General features: G+C 37.5%; 1 protein-coding gene across 4 annotated transcripts in view; it reads right to left on the reverse strand.

The window, feature by feature from the left end:
- frya (furry homolog a (Drosophila)) overlaps positions 1-24,850 on the reverse strand; it is a 58,265-nt gene that overhangs the window by 26,608 nt on the left and 6,807 nt on the right. For all 4 annotated transcript variants that reach the window (XM_028465642.1, XM_028465641.1, XM_028465644.1 and 1 more), the window contains exons 2-28: positions 19,533-19,732; positions 15,617-15,670; positions 14,754-14,893; positions 13,414-13,504; positions 13,160-13,239; positions 13,000-13,080; positions 11,955-12,123; positions 11,313-11,405; positions 11,105-11,203; positions 9,373-9,474; positions 8,995-9,098; positions 8,268-8,376; positions 8,071-8,157; positions 7,801-7,972; positions 7,525-7,657; positions 7,209-7,316; positions 6,095-6,350; positions 5,819-6,001; positions 5,650-5,736; positions 4,590-4,849; positions 4,323-4,512; positions 3,962-4,086; positions 3,594-3,651; positions 3,118-3,209; positions 2,860-3,032; positions 1,766-1,926; positions 1,569-1,679 (exon numbers count right to left, since the gene is read on the reverse strand). In XM_028465642.1, coding sequence (XP_028321443.1) covers positions 1,569-1,679; positions 1,766-1,926; positions 2,860-3,032; positions 3,118-3,209; positions 3,594-3,651; positions 3,962-4,086; positions 4,323-4,512; positions 4,590-4,849; positions 5,650-5,736; positions 5,819-6,001; positions 6,095-6,350; positions 7,209-7,316; positions 7,525-7,657; positions 7,801-7,972; positions 8,071-8,157; positions 8,268-8,376; positions 8,995-9,098; positions 9,373-9,474; positions 11,105-11,203; positions 11,313-11,405; positions 11,955-12,123; positions 13,000-13,080; positions 13,160-13,239; positions 13,414-13,504; positions 14,754-14,893; positions 15,617-15,670; positions 19,533-19,732 — 3,518 coding nt within the window. The remainder of the gene's footprint in view (positions 1-1,568; positions 1,680-1,765; positions 1,927-2,859; positions 3,033-3,117; positions 3,210-3,593; positions 3,652-3,961; positions 4,087-4,322; positions 4,513-4,589; positions 4,850-5,649; positions 5,737-5,818; positions 6,002-6,094; positions 6,351-7,208; positions 7,317-7,524; positions 7,658-7,800; positions 7,973-8,070; positions 8,158-8,267; positions 8,377-8,994; positions 9,099-9,372; positions 9,475-11,104; positions 11,204-11,312; positions 11,406-11,954; positions 12,124-12,999; positions 13,081-13,159; positions 13,240-13,413; positions 13,505-14,753; positions 14,894-15,616; positions 15,671-19,532; positions 19,733-24,850) is intronic.

Below are 24,850 nucleotides of genomic sequence, written 5' to 3' on the forward strand. Positions count from 1 at the left end.
TTATTTATTTATTTATTATCAGTTGTTTTTTTTTAAGTAAAATAATCTGTGCTTTGTTACACTAAAACAGTGCTTCAACAAACTTATCAATTTCATGCAGAATGCTTTTCTTCATTGACAATAAAGATCAATAACACTAAACAAAACGGTTACACTCTGGTTACACTCAAATAAAGTAATAATGAGAAGACTAATAATGTAGCAGAAATTAAAAGAGAATTAAATCTGCAATAGATATGTGACCAGGAACAAAATGTAACTTGGAACTAAACTGCAAAAATAATTGAAGCTTTTTGCCACATATTGCAATCAATGTTCCTTAATTTCCTGTATTTTTGACTAATTAACTATTAGTCATTAACTAACACTTTTAAATTTGGTTTTCATGTAGGTGTTTAGTTTAAATTAGTTTAGAGTTTTAATTTATTCATGAAATATGTTACTTGCATTGTGAAACAATGATGTTACTTGTTCAATGGTAGTATATTTCATACGTGCACTGAATTTCCTTAAAGGGCCCATGTTAAGATAAATTGACTTTTCTATGCTTTAAACATCATGAAAGTGTTTTTTTCATTGATTTCCTCAATCATTAGTTAGAGGGTGATTTGCTCCTTTCTTACTACAGGGTGAGCCCAAACACCTCGCTCCAATTTGATGACACGTTCCCACTTTGATGACGAATTTGACGTGGCACTGAGCTGGAGAAGCCGCGCCTCCAGGAAGCTCTCTGCCGTGATTGACATGTAAACAGACACGCCCACGAAGGTGAGCATTTCAGCTTCCTTCGTGCAGTGCTATGTATGTATTTTCTACAGTCTATGTATCACAGAGCGTGGGGACTGAGCTCAGCTACAATATGGGTGGGAGGAGGGCGGGCCGTCCTCTGGCCCTACGTCACCGTGCGTGGAAGAGGAGGTCAGTGTCCCGTCTATAGACACGCCCACTCATAAATATGCATAAGTAGGCCGCAAATCAGCCTGTTTGTGTAGAGTTACTCAGAAAGTGACTTTTCAGAGGCTAAAACTCTGGAAAACAGGCGAGTTTGGAAAATAAACCTCAAATACTATGTTTTTGGGGTTCTTAGAACAAATGGAAATGGGTGAAAAATAGCATGACATGGGACCTTTTACATTGTGTCACAGATTGCAAACAATGTTTGGTTATTTCCTGTATTTTTGACTACTGAACTTTTACATAAGTTTTTCAAGCAGGTTCGTCGTTCAGCTTAGATTTAGATTGTTGATTCATTATGAAATATGACATTAATTTTGATGAATTTGAAAATGTGTTATTTGTCAGGATTATTTGGTGGGCAATGGGCGCAGGTGGGGCTTGAAAGTTCACCTTGGTTCAAAATGGGGAATACCCAAAACAGCTTGAAAACCACTGCACTAAAACCGTAATAGCAACACACTAACTTGCTATTTGACTTAAATCATCTACTACTGGCTTCCACTACTAAAGAAGAGATAAATATATAAAAGACAAAGCTTTTTTTTAAAATAAAGATGGCTTTGGCATTCTACCAGATACCCTTTCTTCATCTTAAATTTGTGGAAATGTACCCGTTGATCCTGGCAGGCCAGTATATTATCCAGCCACTTATAGAGGTAGCCGTCTGGAGAGAGGCCAACGTTATCGAAAACAGGTCCACAGCAGAGCACAGCAGACATGGCCTGAAATAGCAGACAAGTTGTGATAGCGTACATTCACTCTTTCCACATTTAGTCTTGTGGAGACATATCGGGGACAGCATGTCTACCTTGAGGGCACAGTACTGATATCTGGTGATCTGGTGATTTCTGTCACTGTAGCGGTCCAGTGGGGTAAACATGATGCTGAAGGGCCCGGCCCATTGGCTGAAGAGGATAAAGAGGTGATGCCGCAGACTCTGTTGTGGAAACAGAAAGCGCCGATGGTGCACTGTGGAACAACAACAACAACAAGAACAACACAGCCTTGCTTTAGTTCATTGAGAAAAAATGAGGGTGAGGAAGGTAACCAGGCATCAAACTCACTGCTAAATGTCAAATCCCCAGTAGGATGATATAATTGTGATGTCCTCTGGTGAACAATTAGACACTCAAAGGGAAATTAGTAATGCTTGGTTTACCCAAGTGTATTAATCTGCTCTTGGCTGTTTCATCATTAGGCTATTGCTATTTTTGGAACCACCCTCCACAGCTTGGGGAGCAATGTGCTCTATAAGAAGCGCTAAAACTAGCTGAATTTGACCTAATAACAAATACACACATATTGTTTTCAATATGTATACTGTATGTGCACTCTTTGTTCAATCATTTGTCAGCTAAGCCTTTAGAGCATGTTTCAAACTCATGGCCCGAGGGCCAAATACGGCTTTTTGGAGCATCCGATTCGGCCCAAAGGAGAAAGTAAAAATGATAGAGTAAACATGAATCGTTGTGTAAATTAAACTCAACAATATTTGCAGAGGTTCACAGTTTTCCCAGTGCTTAGATCGCATGATTGCAGTCATTTTTAATGTTAAACTGTTGGAAAAACTAAAAATTCTTACAAAATCCTTCAATTTTCCTTAAATTATTATATAATATTAATTAGAAATTGGTCAAAAAATCACAAAAAATTAAAGTAAAAATCCTGTTGGGACTGATATCTATCACTTATTGCTTGGATTTTGTCAGTTTCTTACATATTTAGTATTTTATGTGTACATAGAAGTGCAAACTAAGGCACAATCATGTTAAAATTACTAATTTTCCCACATAAAATCTGTGGCCCACTTAAGCTCAAACTGCTTCGTATTTTCCCGCTGAACTAAAATGACCTTGACGCCCCCTGCTTTAGAGCATCTTCTCGAGTCAATTGTTGGACTACCTGGAACACACTGGATAAGGTTGGCCACCATTGCACTGAAGTGTGCTCGAATGTCCTTGAGAATTTCTGCATCTTTGTCGTTCTCAGCTTCGAGAAGCAATCGGGTGAGATCGACATACTCCAGGAAAAGTGCACCGAGAGCCAGGGTGTCGCGCTCCAGAGCTCCGTTTGTGCTACAGGAATCAAAGAGGAACAATTTAAAATAACTAAATCTTATTATTTAGAAGTCGAAGAGCGCTTTCTTTCTCTTGCACTCACCTGTCACTGACAACACCAGAGTCTGCCAACAGCTCAAAGATGCGCAGCAGCTGTAGTCTCAGCAGGTCTCGTCGTTCACGGCGCTTCTTGTTCTGAAAAATCATGATTTTAAGAGGCCTCAAATGTCAAAATCTCTCAGTGTACTCCAATTTCCTTAAACAATTTTATATGAAAATGTAACACCAATCTAGTGATTTACTTTCATTTTGGCAGTGTTTAGCATAGAACTGAAAAAAATAAATACAATTTTCATAAATATTTCTCAGTTTATTTTTTATAAATATGTCCATCGGGTGTACTGAGGCATTCAATGAGCTGGTGTAACAAACCTGTTTGTTTTCCTGCTAACTGGTGAATTTCAGATAAATTTATAAATGTGTTTTCACAAAAACTATATATATATATATATATATATACCATATTTACATCTTAGAAACCAATAAATAATATGTTAAGGACTCCAATCGACAACCTACCTCAGGTCTTCTCTCTAATGCCTCTTTCATTAGTGGATGTAACTCCTCCACAAGTTCCCTATGTGCAGAAACAACCAAACATGTATTTGAAATGGCACATTAAAGACACAGAATGTTCAACAATAAAGCAATAAAAGCTGAATTCTGGGGTTAAGTCATTAGAATACAACTGTAGTTATCACAACTTACGAATAACCATTTTAAAGCAAATAATCCAAAAAACGTCAATCAAAAACAAAGATTTTTATTACGTAAAAAGTACTGGAAACTTTAGCATTTTTTGTCACTTGCTATGACATTAAAAAAAACAATACATATATTGTAAGATAAATTGACAAAATAAGGATCAAAAACAGTAATTGGAATACCTGAATATGAGGGAATTAGTGCGGCCAAAACCCAAAACTAGTGACTCTGTCAGTTCGATGCTCTCTGCCCTCATCAGAGGAACCAACTGCTTCAGTAGCCAAGCCACGGACGGGCTACCGATAACCTACAACATGAAACACAGACGACTTAAAGACTTAAAACTGCCACATGAACACCTGAACAGTGAGCTATACTGTATATCATATTCTTATAGTCCATTCATGTGAAGTAGTTCTTGTGTAATTGGATACTCTGAGCATGAATGTCAACAAGTTCAGCGTGAGCACCTGATCCTGCTGAGACAAAGCAGTGAGGAAGCTAATGAGGCCAGGACAGGAGGCTGGGAGGCTGTTACCGTACCTTGTTATCATAGCCAACACCACTGTCAGGTGTAGGAGCCGTGATCTCAGATGTCGATACTCTCAAATGGCCTGAACTCATGATGCTGGGCTTGGCCACGCCAAAACAAAGAATCAGGTAGTTTCTCCACAAGGTGATGTAATTCTCCCCACTGCCTGAAGTGCTGGTTTTCTTTGCATACATTGGATTACTGAAGAAATATTAAAAATTGGCATCAAATGCAAGCTTTGGATTCAAAATTTCTAATAACACAATGTTGATGCTTACTTTGAATCGACCAGTGGCATGAGCATCTGCATTCGGGTGAAGGCGTAAGGCCAGGCGTAGCTGAGGGCGGTGGGGCAGTGTTTGGGCAGGTTGTCCTGTCTCAGCAGGCTGTATATACACAGCACCCAAGGGTCCTTCACAGACTGGGCGAATATCCACACGTGTGACGGACTCCTGATGTCAAAATGACTGTTGACCAGCAAAGCGTTCCATTCCACGAGCCACTGGAGGTCTACAGGATGACCAGATGGTAAGGTGGCCTGTGAACGAGTCACAGATGTAAGAGCAGAGAATAGACAGGGATGAGGCAGATATTACTGAAAATCCTACTACATGCAATAATATACTCTAATTCAAACATTAGCAACTGGTGGTCCAGGAGCCACATGTGGCCCTCGGTCTAATATTGTGCGGCTCCCAAAGCAACTGCACAAAATGACTTGAAAAAAACACACAAAATGACAGAAAAATAATATTATCAAATAATATTAAATATTAAAAATACACAAAATGTAAACACAAAAACTAAAATACACAAGATAATGCCAAACACGCACAAAAAAGCAACAAAAACACAAAATGATAACAAAACCACGCAAAATGACTACAGAGACACACAAATAGGCAACAGAAACAGACAAATGAATTACAAAAATACACAAAAACAGCGACAAAAACACAACAACAAAAATGTAAAACCATACAATACAACAACAAAAGCACACAAAATTACTCCAAAAACACACAAAATGACAGAAAAATAATAGTATTAGATATTAAAAAAACACAAAATGTACACACAAAAAGAAAACCACCCAAAATGACCACACAAATAGGCAACAGAAACACACAGAACAAAAACAATGTATTAAAATGAAGAAAAAATACAGTTCTTTCCCTTATTAATGATCAGATTGATTCATTACAAACACTGACATGCATTCTAAAAATGTGGCCCTCAGATCAGACAATCACATTTTTGTGGCCCCTGCTGTGATAAAAGATGCCCATCTTTGCTCTGATGAATGTAGGACAAAACAGAAGATGATCAACAACTTACAGAGTCAGAGACTGAAACGGTGGCAAAACTTTCCAGGATACTCTGGCTGAGCTGATCCATGACTTCGATCATTGGTTTGTCATCATCCTGCAGTTGAAATAACATGACATAATGATGTTTAACATACAAACCACATCATTTCTCCATTAATTTCAGCATTTCCTTAAACCTCTGACTGGCCGATAGTCATAAATAGGCTTCGTATCTCCTTGAGTAAAGCGATGGCGAGCCTGCGGGTGCTCAGCTGGCAGGAGGCGAGTAGCACTAATGCTAGTCCTTCTACAGCATGCAGTACCATGGAGTGAGGTCCTTTTTCTCCAGGTATCTTCAGACTGGAGCTGCTCTGCAGCAGCTTGAGAAAAACAAAGCAGAAATACACCAAAAGTTAATTTTGTGGCATTAAAAAACCCAAACAAACAAGTTAATGAATTCAAATGTGTATCACCTCCACTGAGTGCACTTTTGCGTTGTCGTGGCTTTTCGCAGGAGCAGCCAAGGTTAGTTTCCACTGCGTGAGCAATTGAAGCAGCAGTTTCAGGGACGTGTCGAGCAAACCTTGGTGCGTGTCCTGCACCTCTCGCAACAGGAAGTTGGTGAATCCAAAAATGACATCATCTCGCCAGTCTGGGAAATCCACCAGCAAACTTTGCAAGGAATTCTGAGCGATGAGTCGAAGCTCATCATCCATGTGAATAGTTAACCTGAAACATGGGTGGGGAAAAAGATTATAGCAGGCATAGCTAAAAGGTGATGAGAAGAAAAATATTTTATTGCTTTCGTTCCGAGGAAGAGTTTATTTCTGTTATTGCCTATCCTCATTGATTTTTGGCATCTGCTTAACCAGATAGGCTTAGTTTCTACTAATGATGCACCAAAATTGCGGCCAAAACACTTTTCTCACCGAAACAAGCTGACCAAAACAGGATGTTGTGATGACAGAATTCATCAGCAGCATTAATCCGGTTTCAGCGCACGTTTCACAGAGATCCTCTGCACTTCACGACTGTACTTGGTCCGCGTTATAAAGATCATTACTCGGATGGGATTAAACCAGTGCACACAAGAAATGATGCACGCCACAATCAAAGGACACAGAGCTTGTGCGTATTTATTATCCAAGCACAGCCGAGAAGCATTTTTTTTTATCAAAAACTTCAATGCAGTTTGTGTTTTAATGAGAGAATATTTTTAATTTTACTCTCTTTCAGCAGCTCAGTCAGTTATAGGCCTGTACAATAATATTTAATGTATGAGTGGGGTCAAGTTAAACATTTAATTTTTTATTTTACATTGTACATTGTTGGAATGTCAGTGCTGAATAAATATTTTCATACTTTTAATTAAATTATTCTTTGAAGCCTTAATATTAATTCATACACGTGCAATGTTTTAATTTTAGTGAGGTTTGTACATATTTATAACCATAAATGCAATAGTACTAATAATTTGCATTATAAGTTATTTCGGTTTTCGGCCTTGATTTTTTCATTTTTGGTTTTGGGTTTCGGCCAAGAATTTTCATTTCGATGCATCCCTAGTTTTCACCATTGCCAACTCACCGTGAGAGCAGATCCATGAGGTCTGGTCTGGACATCCCGTCAGGCAGAATGCGAGGAATCGCAGCAACACAAGTCCTAAACAAGTCAATCTTTGGCTTCCTCTCGCCCCTGGAAATGTTAGACTTAAATTAGGCAAACAAACGCTTGCTTTTAACCGTCAAATGTATTTTAAAGCATTAAGAAGAGATCAGTTAAAGGTAAACAGATTAAAGTATCTCGGGATGTGTCATAGTCTCAGCCTTAGTGTGTCATCTAGAGCTGTGTCTACTTAAACTATTGGCAGTTAGCATGATTAAACACGCATTCAAACACATACGTAATCATGTCCTCGGGCTCCTTGTTCAACATCTGGGCATTTGTCATCATCATGCATCGTCCCACGTCCTTGTCTAGATGTCTGAGGATGTTATCGACCGACTTCCGCACATGAAAATAATACTGTGACATTCCTGAAGAAAAGACAACAAAAACCCCTCCTGTCATCATTGGCGCTTGCCTGCAAACGTTGATTGTATTGTAAAATTCAATTTCCTAGTGAGTCTGCAAAAACACGACATTTTTAACATTCCTCAGCACAGGCTGTCCAACTCACCGATGACTTTGGCCTCCTCGTCTGTCAACGTCTTGCTCAGGTATGTCTTCTTGACTCGAAGAGTGTTCCCAGAGGGCAAAGTGCAGCCAGTGTTGGGCATGGGGGGCTCGCCGTCCTTTTGCTGCAATTTATCGGCCACGACCAAGAATGCTCTCAGACCAATGTTCATTCTCTGAGGAAAAAGGGAAAATATTCAGCTAGCCTGTGAGTTATGTGTTAAAAATAATCAGAATAAATACAATTGATTTCTCCATTGTTCCCACTCTGTACCTCTGGATTAAGACTGAAGGCTTTTGCAGGTTTTCCAACACTAAGAAGGTCAAAGATGATCTCTTTCATGGCAAAATCCAATCGTTCCTGTGACACAAGGAAGACTATCACATGTTAGCTATCAACGTACAAGTCACATTCAAAATATTGTGTCTTCATATGCTTTCTGATGACTTTGTAACACCTGCTGAATTCACCTGAGCAATAAACTGGATAATTTTGACAAAGATGTTGAGAGGCGTGTCTCTTGGTAACACGCTGCGAGATCCTTTGGGGAAAAGTGTTGTGATGATGGTGTTGAGACGACTGGAGAGATACAAAACAACATCAAGTGACATGTGAAAGATGTATTGCTTATTATAATTTATCGGGGGCTCAAATGAATATGTTCGAAATGTCTGGACAAAAAATAAATAAAAAAGAAATGTCTGAACAATTTAGTACTATAAAAATAATAGAGGAAAGCTGCTACTACCTCATTTAAATGTGTTTTGACAGACTGGTAATTATGAATCAAATGGAGAAGCAGAGAATAGTACAATCCCAAGTTTAACCTGTGTAATATTGCTTGAACAGTGGGCAGCACTTTTGGTTTCAAAAAGTGTTGAAGATATGTTTTTATTTCTTTTAAAATACAGCAAAAATGACAAACTAATAAAATGCTAAACTAGATGATTAATGATGAGAATAATAGAGAACGCACCACAACGTCAATGCCAAGGTGAAAAGCAGAATTTTTTTTATCTATTTTGGTATTTAGGAGGGTACAATGTATTGATTTATCTTTTCACTATTTATTAATTACCACAGGGAGAAAAACTTCAGTTGAAAGATACTTTTTTTTACTTGGTTTCCAGGAGGATATGCCAGAAATCTTCCCAGTTAAAAACACTCACAGCAGATAAAGCATCAGTAGATATTTACCCTTGTGTTGCAGTGTTACTCTCACACTTAATTCTGATCATGTAGACCCACAGCAGACGATACAGAGACTCCAGAGCTACACGTGCCATTTTAGGATCTCTGCTCTGGAACACAAATTAAAAAAAAAAGGTTATTTAAGCATTAGTTTCATCACAACAGGTCGTGTGAAAAAAGTTTTTTTTTTTTTTAAATGACATTGTTCACATATTATGTTTAGGGCAAGAGTAGAGCAACACGCTGTGCAAACACAATATCAAATAGAATGCAAATACTCTGTTTGCCAACTGAAAACAAGCCAAAATTGACTGTACAACTGAAACAGAATCGTTATGACTAAATAGTCATGAGTGGAGCGGCTGACTTGTGTGTTTGATTTACCTTTAGATTTGAGAGGCAGTTGTTCAGGAAAATGTGCCATCTCTTCAGAAAGAACTGTTTCTGGCTGACACACAGCAGACACGTCACCAGTGGGTAAAACGCCTGAGGACAGAGAAAAGGCAGCAAGAGTTTAAACTCACTAGATGTTTACTTATAAGATTAGAAAAAAACCCAACGCAAAGTTACACATTTCAAGATCTTAGCAATACAGGTATCTGCTGCACTCAAAATATGGTTTCAATTTTATTTTGTACTGTGGCAAATGAATGGATCATACAACTGTGTATACACTCTCGTGTTTATTTAATATTTAGTCACTTGCCTTTTCACACAATCTGTTTTATGTATGCACTTTTACCAAACACAGGAGTGACTGTGATCATAGGCAGAGACCAAAAACATCCAAGAAGTCTAATCATACATCAGAAGGTCTCAGAGTAAAACCAGAAGTGGACAAATCTAAACAGCAGTCATTATGGCTGTGTTAGAAATGTCATACTAACGTACTACTCATCCCAAGTGTGACGCAACAATCAGTATGTAGCGCATTCACATGAGATAGTATGAAAAGATTGAATACGTGAGAAATACACGGGTGTACACTATATCGGGACATTTTTTGAAGCATGCACAGTGGACACACTAGTCATACTCAACCGACCCATGATGCATTGCGAGCGGAATGTAAAATCGTCCGGGGACCGGCTTCAAGCTTAAAGTCAAACATCCCCTTTTCAAAACAAAAGCATCTTTTCTTGTCTTCCATTACTTTTTTAACACTTTTAGAAATAGGGCTCTTGTTTTGAAGTTAACCGGATGTTTTGTCAGTAGCACAATGGACTAAATCATAACATAACCTAGCCACTAGAGCGGACATGGGCTCGTCTATAAACGGTCACATTTACAGACCTTGGAATTAGCTTACCCATAAACGGGAAATGATTCTTCACCTTTATAATAAGTATTGACTAGGCCACTGGGCGTGAGGCCCAAGGCCAAGGCAGACTGACTTGATAATACTGTATCATGTTTTTCTGCAGTCAGTGCCTTCTCCTCGCCCTTCTCTCTCTTCTCTATTTCAGGTGTCGTGAAGCTGATGATGGCAGATCCTGATCTGTGGTTAACGACTCAACTAGTCTGAGACACTCTGATGTTCTATCTCTCTATCCTGTTCTGTTGGTCCTTCTGTCCACTAACCCAACCAGTCGACGCAGATGGCTGCCACCTCTGAACCTGGTTCTAACTGAGATTTCTTCCTGTTAAAATGGAGTTGTTTCTTCCCACTGTTGCTAAATGCTTGTTCATGTGAATCTTGTAGGGTTTTTTCTTTCTTATGAATTTTATATTTTGATAAGCGCATTGAGATGACTTTGTTGTAAATTGTGCTATACAAATAAAGTTGAATTGAATTGAATTGGATTGAATTGAATTGGACGGTCTATCCAAAAATCTCAGAAATGTCAGCATGAAATGTGTTTCCTTGAGTTTTATGGATAAAATGACTACATGTTGATATTCTACTTGGTCACTTTCTCACTTAAAATGTTTTCAGAACTTTCAAAAATGGAGAATCAAAGGAAATATTTAGCCACAGTGTGCTTCAGTTTTTTTTCATCTTGGGAAACTTCGAAGTATACTTCAGTGGGAACGCTCATCATCCTAATCATACTAATAGTCTATAGTTGACTACGTATATTACAGAATATGGCATTTTCTGTGCTCAAGAACTGACCAGCGAGTGCTTCTTTCTGGACGACAGGTCCAGGGTCATGTCGTACAAACTGTCCACGAAGTTCCTCAGACACGGCACGTTTACCTCATTCTTCACAGCCTGAAACACACATCTCATTGAGTTTTGATGTCCAAAAACTTGGTTTGGACAAAAGAGTGTGTAATTAAAGCTACATGCTAAGGTGTTTGAGGAGGGGGGGTTGGCTTACAGCAGCAACAGGAACCAGAATTTCAACAAAAAGACCCGCCAAGGCATACTTGATGTCCTTGTCCTTGACTTCCAGGAAATATTGCGCACACTCCTGAAAATAAAGATAGAAAAGTTATACACTATGAATCTTTTTTACCATTTAAACATAAACATGCTTAAAGTACAGAGAAAACGTACAAATAAAATAGAAACAGATACAATTTACTGTGTAGAAAAACAAAATCCAAAAGTTCTCAAACATTATTTCACTTGATATAATTATAGGTTAAATGTAAAAATATGTGCAAGCGATGGTCATATTAATAATAATAGCAATAATGATTTATTAATAATTTTACATTTAACGTTTTTTTCTCCACCTCATCTGACTATTAATAACCACTGGGACAAAACTGACAGAAAAACTTAAGGAAAATACACGCACGCACGCACACACACACACATTAACTGTATACTATATAACTAGTCTGCTTCCATCCGATACTTTGTTTTTTTTGTTGGTGTTGTTTTTCTATGGTTTGGTGTATAGTTTGTTTTTCAATTAAATATATATATATATACATATATTATGTGTGTGTGTTTAAGCAATTTGGAGCAAGCTTAAATATGAAAACAAAAAGTAGTAATCCATTTTTTTTACCTGCATGAACTGAAAAGAGGCTTCAAAATCCTCCACGGGGTACATCTTTATTCTGAAGAACTTGACCCCCATTATGAGGCTAATAGTACTCTGGACCACATATGGACTCTGCTCTTTCTGCCTCAGCTCTTTCAGCTCATTCATAAACTTCTTCTTCACAGCAGGAAACCTAAAAGAAAGAACATGCAAGAACTCTTTAATTCATCACTCCCACCATCAAAAGTCAAATTTTGAGCTGTACGAATAGAGGATATATATAAGGAACTTCCTTTGTTCTCAAACCCTGTTTCATTCCCCATATGCAGACTGGAAAGGAAACCATGCCCTAAAGCCTTCCTCAGCTGATCTTGTGCCTGACTGATCCAGAGATGAGATATTTCAGATGGTCTAAATATAGAGGGCACATTTTAATCAGGGCTTATCAGACCCTTTCCTTACCCTGTCCCCTGTTAGTGAGAGCTGTAGATGTAATAAATGAAACTGAGCTCTTACACCATCCTTGTAATTTGATAATAAACAGCAAATTATTTTTAGAAACACAAAAACAGATTAGGAAACTACTTATATTTCCCATCAGAACCAGTTTGGAGGACAATTCCATACCCGTTTCTTTATTTTTGACCTAAAATGAGCACAAAAACACCTATTTTAGTCTCCAACTTCAGTATCTTCAATAGGAAATGCACCAGAGTTCAGTTTATGAACGTATACAGCATGCTAGTGAACCACTTGAAGGGTTTTTTTCTTCGCTATTGTCCAGACATCAATTTCCAGACCAAGTTTGGTGTCCTAAAGTAAGTCATCCATGTTCCAGTTTAAAGAATTGGGGCATGTTTTGAAGAAAGGTATTAGGAATGGAAAAATACCAGTAGGATGGGATGTGATAGCAATGCTTCAGTAGAGCTGATGAAAAAGATGCGACGCCAAACAAAGCAGACAAACAAAAATGAAACAAAAATGACACACATGACACCAAAGTAAACAATAGGCCAAAATAAAAAACATACAATAATCAACAATAAATAATCACATTGATTCCACTTACTTTGATTGGGCTAAACCTCCGATGACTTCAGCATAGAGGTCTGCTACAGTGTGCATATTACCAGTGTTAGGACCATGATATCTATGAAAGAGAAATATAAATAAATGCTATTTAAAACTGTACAGACTTAATAAATGAGCTGTAGCTGCTCAGAGCTTACCCCTCTTTGTATCTAAAGTGCTTAAAGGCTACGTTAATGACTTCATTGACCAGGCTGTCAAGAGCTGGATAGAGCGGCATCTACAGTAGGTAACAATCAGACGCACAAACATATTAGGAAAACACACACCAGGCCATAGCGAGTTATTTCACTGACAGGAAATTAAAGTCGCTACTTCTCGATTGGATTTAATCACAATAAACAGACGGTGAACAGCTTTTTTTTTTCAGTCTGGCGTTTAATAATCAACTTACCTGCTTTAAAACTTCTATTAGTACGAGTGAAAAGATGAAGTCGATGGCCAAATCTCTTCTTTCTAGTAGATAATCTCTTTGCTGCTCATCACTGGTTGGTTGACAGAGAAAATACAGTACTTAACAGGTACGATGCACTTGGCTCATGGATTGGTTCTCAAAGGCTACGTGTCAGGGTTGGGGTCAATTATAATTGTAAAAACGTAATTGGTATTTAATTGCAATTATGAGGTCATTATAATGCAATTGAAAAAAATATGTTGCTGTTGTAATCATATTCTAACTGCAATTGAGTTTTGATAATTTACTTTTTATTTTTAATTGGCATAAAGATGCTATAAAAAACTGTTAATTACAATTTAATTAAATGCAATACTGGGGAACCATGTTATAGTTCTCTGGCTTAGAGAAATGTAGTAAAATATCATTAAAATATGTTTCATATCCAGTTTTGCCACTCCCTGTCAGCTCTCTTGAGGATCATTTCACTATTTTTTAAAAATGATTAAATAAATCCAGGAGTATACAGACACAAAAAAGGCTCAGATGCCCACACCAAAAATATTTTCATTGATTAGGAAGCCTAACAAGGTAACAAAGAGATGAAAACAAATTGGATGAAAGATTGTATTTTTTTAGTGTATTTTACAGATGACTTAAGAAATTACCATAAGAGATGCTAACAGAACGCTAACACAAGAGGAGGTTACATTTGATGGGCTTTTTTTTTTTATTTCAGACTCGATAATTGTGATTAACTGAATTTGAACTTTGAATAATATTTGAAATTAGTGGAGATGCAGGGCATCCTATTTTCATTAATATAGCATTTTCTTTCGTCTCAGATTTCTGCCCATTTGACCGATTTAGACCATTAAGATCTCAAAACGTCTCAAAATATTAGGGAAAATTCCCCTTTTCAACTTTTTTTCCCTTCAACTTTGATCTTCAGCTGTTCGGCCATTCTTCAACTGATTTTAACCGTTCAACTTTTAGAGTAGTCAACTGTCTGTCGTCTTTCAATTGCTATCTTCAACTTTTCTCTATCTTCAACTGTTTTTGACCTACAGCCCTTCAACTACAGCAACTTTTCAGCTCCAATCCCATCTTGGATGGATGGATCTTCTGATTTCCCTCATACAGCGTACTGCGACGCGGGGCAAGAGTGGCATCCTCACTTGCATTTTCTTCAGGAAATGCAAATATTCCCTAATCATAATTGAGTTGTAATAGCTGCTCATGGATAATTGAACATGGATAATTGAAGATGTAATTGTAATTGAAAAATGTAATTGACCCCAACCCTGCTACATGTTTGACTGCAGGTAATTGATTCATACTTTTTGGACTTGGTGTTGGCTCTCGGTCGATACTCGTGCAGCTCCTCCTCAAGGCCGTTCTGTCTCTTGTACCAGTCGAACAAAATGCGCAGGATTGAGGGGAGACTGTACTCAGCCAGCGAGCTCATGGTGCTTATCAACTAAAAAGAAAAACACACATTTTTTGTTAATCAGTTAGCATACCAGAGCAACTGATAACAATCAAGGTTTCCGCTGTTTGTTTGGACATTTCATCTAAAATACCAACAATACAAAATGAGTGTAAAATGTTCCCAGCATTCCAGTAATAAACAGCATCGAACAGTAAGAATTAAAGCAAGGGCGTGACCAAAAGTGAGAATGTATCATGTTCAGATTAAGCTAAAGCTAAATCCTATTACGGCTGTGCCCGCAACAGTCTTGGGGGAGGGAGAGGCAAAAGGAAGGAACGGGTTGGGCACACAGGAAGGGAGGAGAGTCTGGTCTGGATGGACCCGGGGAACACAGCGGGCCCTTCATTCAGCACTGGGCTGGAGAAGAATCCCGGCTCTGTGTGGCTGCTGAATGGCACAAACACACCTCTGTGGTAGTGAAAGAGCCGTCTCTGCTCAGACACACACACCTAGGGCAAAGCCTGTGCCAGCTCTCTAGGTAAACACCAGCCCAGAACTACATTTACAGACCTTTTTTTGGGATGTGAGCGGAGCTTTTTACCAAGTTTCTTTTTAGTGACCTGAAGCCTTGTACTGGAGCTGTATTCAAACTGTGAAGTAATAAATCTTTGTGTATGTACAGACAGGTAGATCAGTTAAACCATAATTTTGCTTGATCATTTTGATGTCAATAAAAGATTAGTACACAGATGAACACTTTTTCTTACTTACTTGGTCAAACTGAGGATCTTCTCCTCTCTGGAGGGACTTTGTTAAAGGTTTTTCCTGAAAACACAAAACAGAATACACACTTTACTTTAATCTGTTTATTTTACTTTTATTTGGCCAAAAAAGTCATGGAAAAGAAGTTCTCATTGCAACGGTGACCTGGAAAGAGTTAGAGTTAGGCTCAAGGGATTGCTCAACGTCCCACAGTGGATTTGAACCTGCGACCCCCCATTTACAAGCCTGCTAAATAGAGGGTAAATGTTGTAGCTGCTGAGGTTCACAACTGTAAAGTATTTTAGGTTTAAGGATGAGGCTAATATGACCATTTAATGCAGTGCTTCTCAAACTTATTCTGATGCGCCCAATTTTCAAAAGAGCGAACAAAATTTCAACAAAACGGGTAAAAAAAAGTAACCCTAAAAATTGTGACTATTCTACTACAAAACTCCTAAAAATGACATAAATGTATAATCCCATATTTTAGAATAGTAATAAAAAAAGTAATGATAATAAACAATAATGCCAAAAAAGGGCATTATCACAACCCTGTCTTGACATTGGGGGGCATGTCCCACAGTTTGAAAACTTGAAAACTTTGAAAAAAATTTTCTCAATCAATTCATTTATATTTTCATTCGCCAATCCATCCATCCATCCATCCACCCACCATCCATTAAATTGGATCCTGATGATACTGATGATAAAGGGCTCTGAATTATTTTTAATTTGTTGCAAAGAGACGGACCATCACAAGCATTCCCACGTTTAATAATACAAATATACTAATACTAATTAAAAAACTTAATGTTACACACTCCACAAACACTTGCTTTGTCTTCTTTTACTATAATTGCCAATTTTAACCTGTGCAGCGCAAAAGTCCAAAGATCACAAGTTAAAGCCCTGCTTGCTTTAGTTTGTGTGCTCTCGCTACATGTGTAGGTTTTCTAGGAATTTCTTTTTGTCTTTATCGATTAACAGAATCTCAGTGGACAAAATCCCAACCGCTTATTAAAAAAAAAAAGCCAAAATCTAAATTTTCCATAACCATAACCTGAATAATTGTAATAAACTGTTTGTTATTAAATATGTGTCATTATTTTTGTATTATTTTGTGAATTTTTCTAATGAGTTAGGATTGTATCTGTGACCAGGCATGAAGAAGTGTATACTTATGAATCTGAAACATACAGATTTTATCTACATACAAACCAAAATCACGCCAATCTTTGCTTAATTTTTTTACAATTTTTTTGCAGCATTTCTCCAACCCAGATACATCTGATCACTGTTTCTGTGCTAGACAGAAAATCACAGCACAGCATTTGCTGAATAATCAAAGAGTCTGATGTGGTTCAGATTGTCATTATGGGATGACAGCAATGCCTTTCTCCCAAATGCTCTGATCAACCTTTTTGTTATTTTGGACAAATCTGATGAGCCCATCTGTGCTGAAATGACAGAAAATGTGAAACACAGCCACTGAATTAAAACATCAACTCTTTTAGTTTTGGTATATTATGTAACAACAAGTGAAAACTGGAGTTGCTTTGGGGGCCAGTAACAAAACAAACATGACCCCTGTCATTGCTAACACAGGTCCACAGAGCCACAGAAGATCTGGTTTAATAAATAATGTCATATTTTTGTTTGAAATCATGGCTGGTGCTTCTGCAACTCCTTGTAAGTGTCCATGTGAATAATGATTTAACATTTAACATTAGCCAAACCAGTGCAGGAAAACTGGAATATGTCCCAGTTGCACTGGCAGCTTAATGGTGACCTTCAATTACATGAGGCATGTCATAATACAGTTGCTAAAATGTGTGTGTCAGCTTCATAAAGCTTTTCAATATTGCTTTGTCATTTAACTTAATGTAAAAAAAACAAACAAATAAAAGTTAAGAAATTTGCTCAGTTTGAAGAAAAGAAGCGTGAACTAAATCAGAGAAAGAGGGAAATAGGTAAACAAAATCTCTTCAGTCCTAGTAAAAAAAAGACCCTCTGGTAATTAACACTTCTGAACACCAACAGCTATAAATTACAGCCACTAAAGCTATAGACAGCAGCTCAACAGCCTGCTGACGTCACTCCACCACTCAACTGTTAAATACCACACAGAGGTGCAACTATTCCTGACCAACAAAGCAACCACAGCTTCTTGGCACAGGTCGCTATTAATGTAGGTCATATTTCAGTTCAACTTTTATATCTATATTGATCAACTGGTGGTCCTTAGCTGCCACACGTAGATCTAGATGACACTGAGTAACTCCTTCACCAGCTGCCTGTCTGTTTCTCTGCCAAATAGTTTTTGACACCAGTTTGTGATCGACAGAATGTCTCAGCTTCTTCTTTGCCTGTCCAGAGAACATGCAATCATAATATAACACTACAACGTCAGTGGTCTAAATCTATTATCTGTAATATTACACCCAACAACATTCATTAATTTATTTTATTGTCCATATCCACTTGTCCTAAATAATATCAAAGAAGTGTGAGAAGCCATCATGATACTCTGCCACTCACATGCTCACTTTATATTTTGTATATTTTGTATATTTTATATTTTATTATTAGTATTATTATAGTCTAGTATTTTAGTATTCTTAGTATTTAGTATTATTAGTTATCTTTAATTGGGAATAGTTGGGTTCTTTTAATCTACCTCTTCATTTTGTTTGCTTTTTTTTTTTTTTTTTTTTACTATGAAAGGGAGGACTCGCAAAATAAGATTTTCATTGTGTGGTGCAACTGTCTGGTTTTACTGTGCATATGACAATAAATATCTTGAATCTTGAATCTTGATAGGGCACAAAGACTATTAGTGTTAACTTGAATAAACAATATAAATTCATGCACCCTCTGCAAAAACACGCTAAATATTTGCTTTATTAATTGCCATTATCCTTAATCACAGTCTGTTTTTGTGAGTTGGTAGAACTGGGCCAGTCTGACAAACAACCCCTTCCCAGAAGCCAAACAGATGTGGTCCACATCTTGCAAAGATCTGGCACATTTGGCATTGTTCTAGCCCGTACAAAATAGATGTGAACCAAAATTGGCCCATACTGTATATGATGCTGCAGATGTGGGCTAGATACCTTGAAACATATTCTGGCCAGTTTTAGTTGAATTATGGCAAGGTAGCATCAACTAATCTGGATGTGAGACAAAAGTGGCCCATTTGTAAGGTATCATATTAAATGGGTCGGTTCTTGGTTGACATCTGGCATTGTGATGGCGTGGTTATGGCCAGGTTTTGGCAAACCGGAGCACACTGCCCAAGTAGTGTTGTTTTTGGCAGCCATCTTAGTTTATACTCTTATGGACAAAACTGTTTTGTCCATAACACAAAATGTGGTAGTTTTGGTCTAATTTTAGTTTATTTTTCTTTATGAGTATTAGTTTTAACATTAATTTATAATAGGAGTAAATGTCATGCATTTTGAAAGTCTGAAAGGCCTCCCACTAACATATACGATACATGGTTGGGTTTCGTTGACGCATCGAAACTGGACAAAACCCCAACCGTGTGTCGTATATGTTTTAGTCATAAAAGAAATATGTTTAGCTCGTCACCATCAAGCAGAAAAGGGGAGTCAACATAATCATTCCGTCAACAACACTGCGCCAAGTGCCACAACAAGAAGTGCGATCATTCCATGCTGTATGTGGGCCAGAGGAAATTGCCATGTGTGGGTTCACTAGACCAGACATGAACCGGAATAATTTTGCTTTCTGGGTTTAGTTTTGGTCAACATTCTGAAGTCAGTACAACCACATAGGGTCAAAAGTTGATAAATGGCAATCAATTATAATCTTGCCCATTTAAAGGTAATGTTTTTCAAATATTAGCAAAGTGGAATGAAAACAACGAGAACAACATCAAGCCTGTATTTGTCTCTCCACTTACCAACGGCTCAGCCATGATGATGCGGATCTTGCGCTCAGAGATCGTAGTGAAGTTAACAAATACGCTCTTGAGAACATATTCACCCGGTTTGCTCTCTGGGTCGACGCTGATGGGCATCATGGTTGGAGGTCCTTTCTCTCCCTGAGGACTGCAAACTGGAGGGACGGGAGGTTTACCGTATCCGTTCCCCACAGGCGAGGCTGCAAAACAGCACAGGACCACATTGATAACCAAGCATTGGACCAGTTCAGTAACACATGGGACAGGATACCAGGGTTCTGCTGAGAGTTTTCCAAACATGGACACAAAGTTCCCAAAAGATTAAACATTCCTGAGTCAGACTCTTGATAGAAAGGGTACCGACCAGGCCTGAGGCTGGCTTTTCTTCCAACAAGTACAGTAACCAAAACGTAAAGGGAAACATTTCAACACAATGGCTGTCAGCTGGTGTTTTCATTTCTAACCAAAGCTCTTATTACCCGTAAAAATCTGATAAATATGAACCTGGGATGTGGCCTACTTTGGAAAATGGGTGGTTTTTATTTGGGCTTTAGGAGCAACAAATTACTTCACAAGTGAAAAATCCACCACAGCAACACAATGAGTTGCCTGCAGACATAAAGGCGCTCCATATAGTCAGGCTACACACACAAAAGTCCAATTAAAGCTGTGGGAATGCAACTTATCACATAATCATTGTGAATAGTCATTAAACTAGTGTCACATATTCAAATGACAGAATCATTACCAAATGAGAAACTAAAAACTTAAGTAGGGGGATCAATGACTTTTTTCTGCGCGTTTCTGAATACAGTTTTACCTGTTATGCAATGCCAATGAAAGAGATAAAACAACATGAAATCAAAAAGAAAAAGCTGAATAATCTAAAGGATTAAAAGGTGTCTTAGGCGTGTCTGTTTGAGGAGGTTAGCCTGAGATCCTCCAGCAAAACTTTCCATTGTTTCAGGGCCTGAACAGCATTAGCTTAGTCACGTTTAGTGATCCTACTGGTTTTAGGAATCATGGGAAAAGCTCTACTGGTGGCAGTTCCTGTATGTACCAGTAGGTCTCAAGTCAAGTTAAAGACTCCTAGGTAACAGCAAAGAGCAGAAAAAGCTTGCAAGTGTGGAAAAAAAAATTTGTTTTATGTGTTAGTAGCTTGGCAGAAGTATTTTGTAAAAGAAAGAAAGAAAGTTTTCATATAGCTTTTACAACCTCATTGAAATGAGTTACAATAGTCTCGTCATCAAGAAATCCAACTGGTTTTAATGAAAGTACAGGGAAATGTGTCACAAATGACTGGACAACTTTTCTCTTCCACCAGTAACTGCCTAAACTTCACTGTGACTGACTCTGAATCTGAATTGTTAAGATGGGGATTTTCTGAACTACAGACAAACGTGTCAAAACAGTATTTCAGAAATATCACTGGAAAAGAATAAAAAGAGAGATTATTGTTGAACTTTTTAACATTGTTAAACCATGATAAGATTTAAAATAATCTGATATTTTGAAATGAAACTTTTTAAAACAATAAATTGCATTAATCTCCGATGGCCTGGATCCCTAGCCAGGGTGTACATCAGCCTAGTGTCCGTTGAGAGCCGCAGACCTCGAACAGGAATAAGCGGGTCATTAATGAATGAATGAATGAACCTCTGTAAACTGGCATACAGGATGCTAAATTAAGGAGTTATTCATAGCACATGTGATAAGTTGATCAAAAAGCAACAGAGTATGGATGTTTGGTAATAAAGTCTGTTGTGCTACCAGTTAAGAGAACTCTTCTACTGGACTTTTCAGGTCATGAAACTGTTGGACATCCATCAAAGAGTGTCCCTCACGCGTACTGACCTTCTATGGCTTTTGGAACATGCTTCACTCGCTCGTGATAACTCAGCACCTACCCAGACCCTTGATGAAGCTGATGACACTGGCCTTAGTCCAGCGCACAGCTGTCCTGTCCATGGCGCCAAAGGAAGGAGGACAGTTTATTTACTACGCTGCTGAATCCAAACTAAAGATCACAAGTGAATCCTGCCAACGTCCATGTTCTGTGGTCAGTCCATATGCTCAGGCTTCCAAAGCACACAACGCGAACAGTGGGTGAGCTATAGAAGGTGGGAGTAGTGGTTAGTGGGAGACCACAGAGACACTGGATCTCCCTCTCTCTCTCTCTGCATTGGTTTTACTTGCCTTGTGACCAACCAGTGCCTTCCAAGAGTGAAGGTCAGGCAGGAATTTTTAGCCGAGGCCCACCATAGTGACAAAGACCAACATGCAATGGTGGCATAGTTGTGTGACTATTTTTACCCAACACTGACAGAGCAGCCCTCCCTTTTTCCTGGACAACTTTCATCCCAGGCATGAGGAGCAGACAGACGGTAGTAGAGCACAGGGTTGGGGAGTTAACGACAGAATGTTTAGGACATTTTGACATAACTGCTCACTGGTCATTGCTTGAAAATCTTTGTTACTCTTAACTTTTATGAAACAACCTTTTAAGTGTCATCTTACACTATTACAAGAATTATTAAAGTGCATTTTACACATACAATGTCTCATTAGTAACTGTGTCTCATTAGTAACTGGTTTATGTAACTTTACTTGTACATAAAGTAATTAATTACATTTCTACACCCAACCGCGACTGAGTAAATTATTATTTTTTTTGTTTTAAAATGATCAACGAACACTGTGTAACTACAAAAAAAATTAAATGTCTCCCGTAGTCAGTTGATATCACAGGGATTATTTTCATGTATTATTTAATTGAATCCATTATGTTGTTAAAAAATTGGGTGCCACTTTCCATTTTGGAAAGAACAACAATTATTTAAAGAAATCGCTTTCATGAACTCCTAATAACATCAATCAGAGACAAATAATTAATTTTAACTATTTTAATTTCACTAACAGAGATTTAAATTTAACACAAAACATCAACAACTACAAGAGCACTATGCTCACTAATGATAGATAACTCAAGAAGAATAAAATAAGAAAAGAGAGCTAAATAGAAGAGCTTGTAGAATGTGATGTGAGAACTTGAAAGAAAAAATAAATTGTATGTATTGTATGTAAAATTTTTTACTTGTACAAATAATCCACACAAATGTGAAATGTGATTCACGTCACAAATGAATGAAAAAAATGTGAACCCGCAGTTAAAATATAAACCCAAAGAAAATATTCACACATGCATGATCTGAATGTGAAGTCAAAAAAATATTCACAAATGTGTAGACTGATATTTACACAAATAAAATGACAACTGCAAACCCGTGTGCGTAAATGTAATCCAACATTTACGCACATGGGTTTTTTTAAACTTTTTTTTAACCCCGCTATAAACACTTTCTTACTGACATTGTTTGAAAAGAAATCACTGGAAGAATGAATTAAAAACACTTCTATGCATCCTACGGAACTCCATATACCACAATGCAATGTGCAAAACTTTTCAGACTATGACTGTATTCGAAATTGCATACTAACGTACGACTCAGTACTCATTAGGGGTGTCTCAATCCAATATTGATATCGGATATCGGTCCGCTATCAGCCAGAAAACAAATATCGGATTTTATCGGACTGCATATAAAATCTCTGATATATATTATATTATATTTATTCAATTGTAGAATAATGTAGATATTATGTTGAAGGTTAAAATGTATATAACCAATTGGTTAATAATAAATGGGTCAGTGTTTCTAATACCTACTGTTGCTGACTATTGTTCTCTGTTTGAGTGACATCACTTGATCGAGCCTTTTCTAACATTCCATACTACAAAATAAGTAATAAAGTATGTATGATTCATGCTGATAATCGTATTGGATCGATATCGGTATCGGCCAATACCCAAGGCTACAATATCAATACAACTTTTTCAGAAGTGAAAAAGTTGTATCAGGACATCCCTAGTTCTCATACTAAGTTTGACGTCAAAATGAGCATGTAGTGCGTTCACTTTAGATAGTATGAAAAGACTGAGTATGCGACAAATAACCGGATGTATACTATATGAGGACATTTTTTAAGTATGCACGGTGGGCACACTACACTACGGAAGGGAGGGAGGACAGCGGCTGTTTATTGTTGTTTTGTTTACTGTTTATTGTTTACTTTTACTTTTTACTGTTTATTTTGACTGTTTATTTTGACTGTTTACTGTTTATTGTAGTTATTACTGTTATACTGTTTACTGTCTACTTTTTACTGTTTATTGTTTACTGTTTATTGTACTTCTGTCTTGTGCGCTGCATGTCTTGTATACTGCTACTGGATGCCTTGAATTTCCCTCGGGTTCAATAAAGTATCTATCTATCATCTATCTAGTGTGTTAGTGTGCCATTTCGAACACAGCCATTGCCTTAGCTTTAGTCTGCAGGTCAGACCCCACATAACACAAATTATTCTCTATGCCTGCTTATTGTTTGAGTCAATTCAATACTCAACCAAACAATAATTGGGTCCAGAAAAAACATCTCTGTTCGGCCAAAACAATTTCACTATAAAGTGAATATTCAGTATTGTTCATATTTTTTAAATAACTTACATAACTTAAAATTAATTACATTTTATTTTAACATTAGGCAATCAAGCATATAGAGTGAGAAGATCCAAATTTTTTTATATTTAGAATGAAACAATGAATGAACATCTAAACATTGTGACATGTGACTGCAAACAAGGAGCACAGTGACCATTACATCATCAACAAGCTGGAAACATCCTGAGCATGGCAGTCAGTGCTCCCAAGAGGACAATGCAAACAGGCAGACAAGTGTCTCCCACACACACACGCGCACACACACATATAGTCACACATGCATCCAAATAATGTTGCCCACGGAGACATTCCCTCTGAGTAAACAGTTTGTGAACAGAGTGGGAGGATATTTAGATACTGCTGACCTCTCTGACTGAACTAGGAATACCAATATCAACATAGACCTGTGGGAACACCAGTTAAACACAGTGACAAAGCATTTCCATTGGTCCTTACCTTTTATAGGCCAACCAGTCTATTTCATTGATAAATGATTTTACCAAACAGGAAATAAATGAATACTATTTACACATTTTAAACAAAAACGCAGACAATACCACTGTGAGCAACAACTAACACATCATTTTCTAAGATTATTGACCTAAAAATAAAATAAACACTCATCAAATATCTAAAAATCATAAACATTGGCATAAATAAATACATAAATGTTTGCAATTCCTACTGTTTTGAAAAAGGTGAGGCAAACACTGACTGGTATAAATCATATCTAGTTCAATAATCATGTAACGCAGGGGAA

The sequence above is a fragment of the Gouania willdenowi genome, chromosome 13, assembly GCF_900634775.1.
Source record: "Gouania willdenowi chromosome 13, fGouWil2.1, whole genome shotgun sequence".
NCBI classification, from domain to species: Eukaryota; Metazoa; Chordata; class Actinopteri; order Blenniiformes; family Gobiesocidae; genus Gouania; species Gouania willdenowi.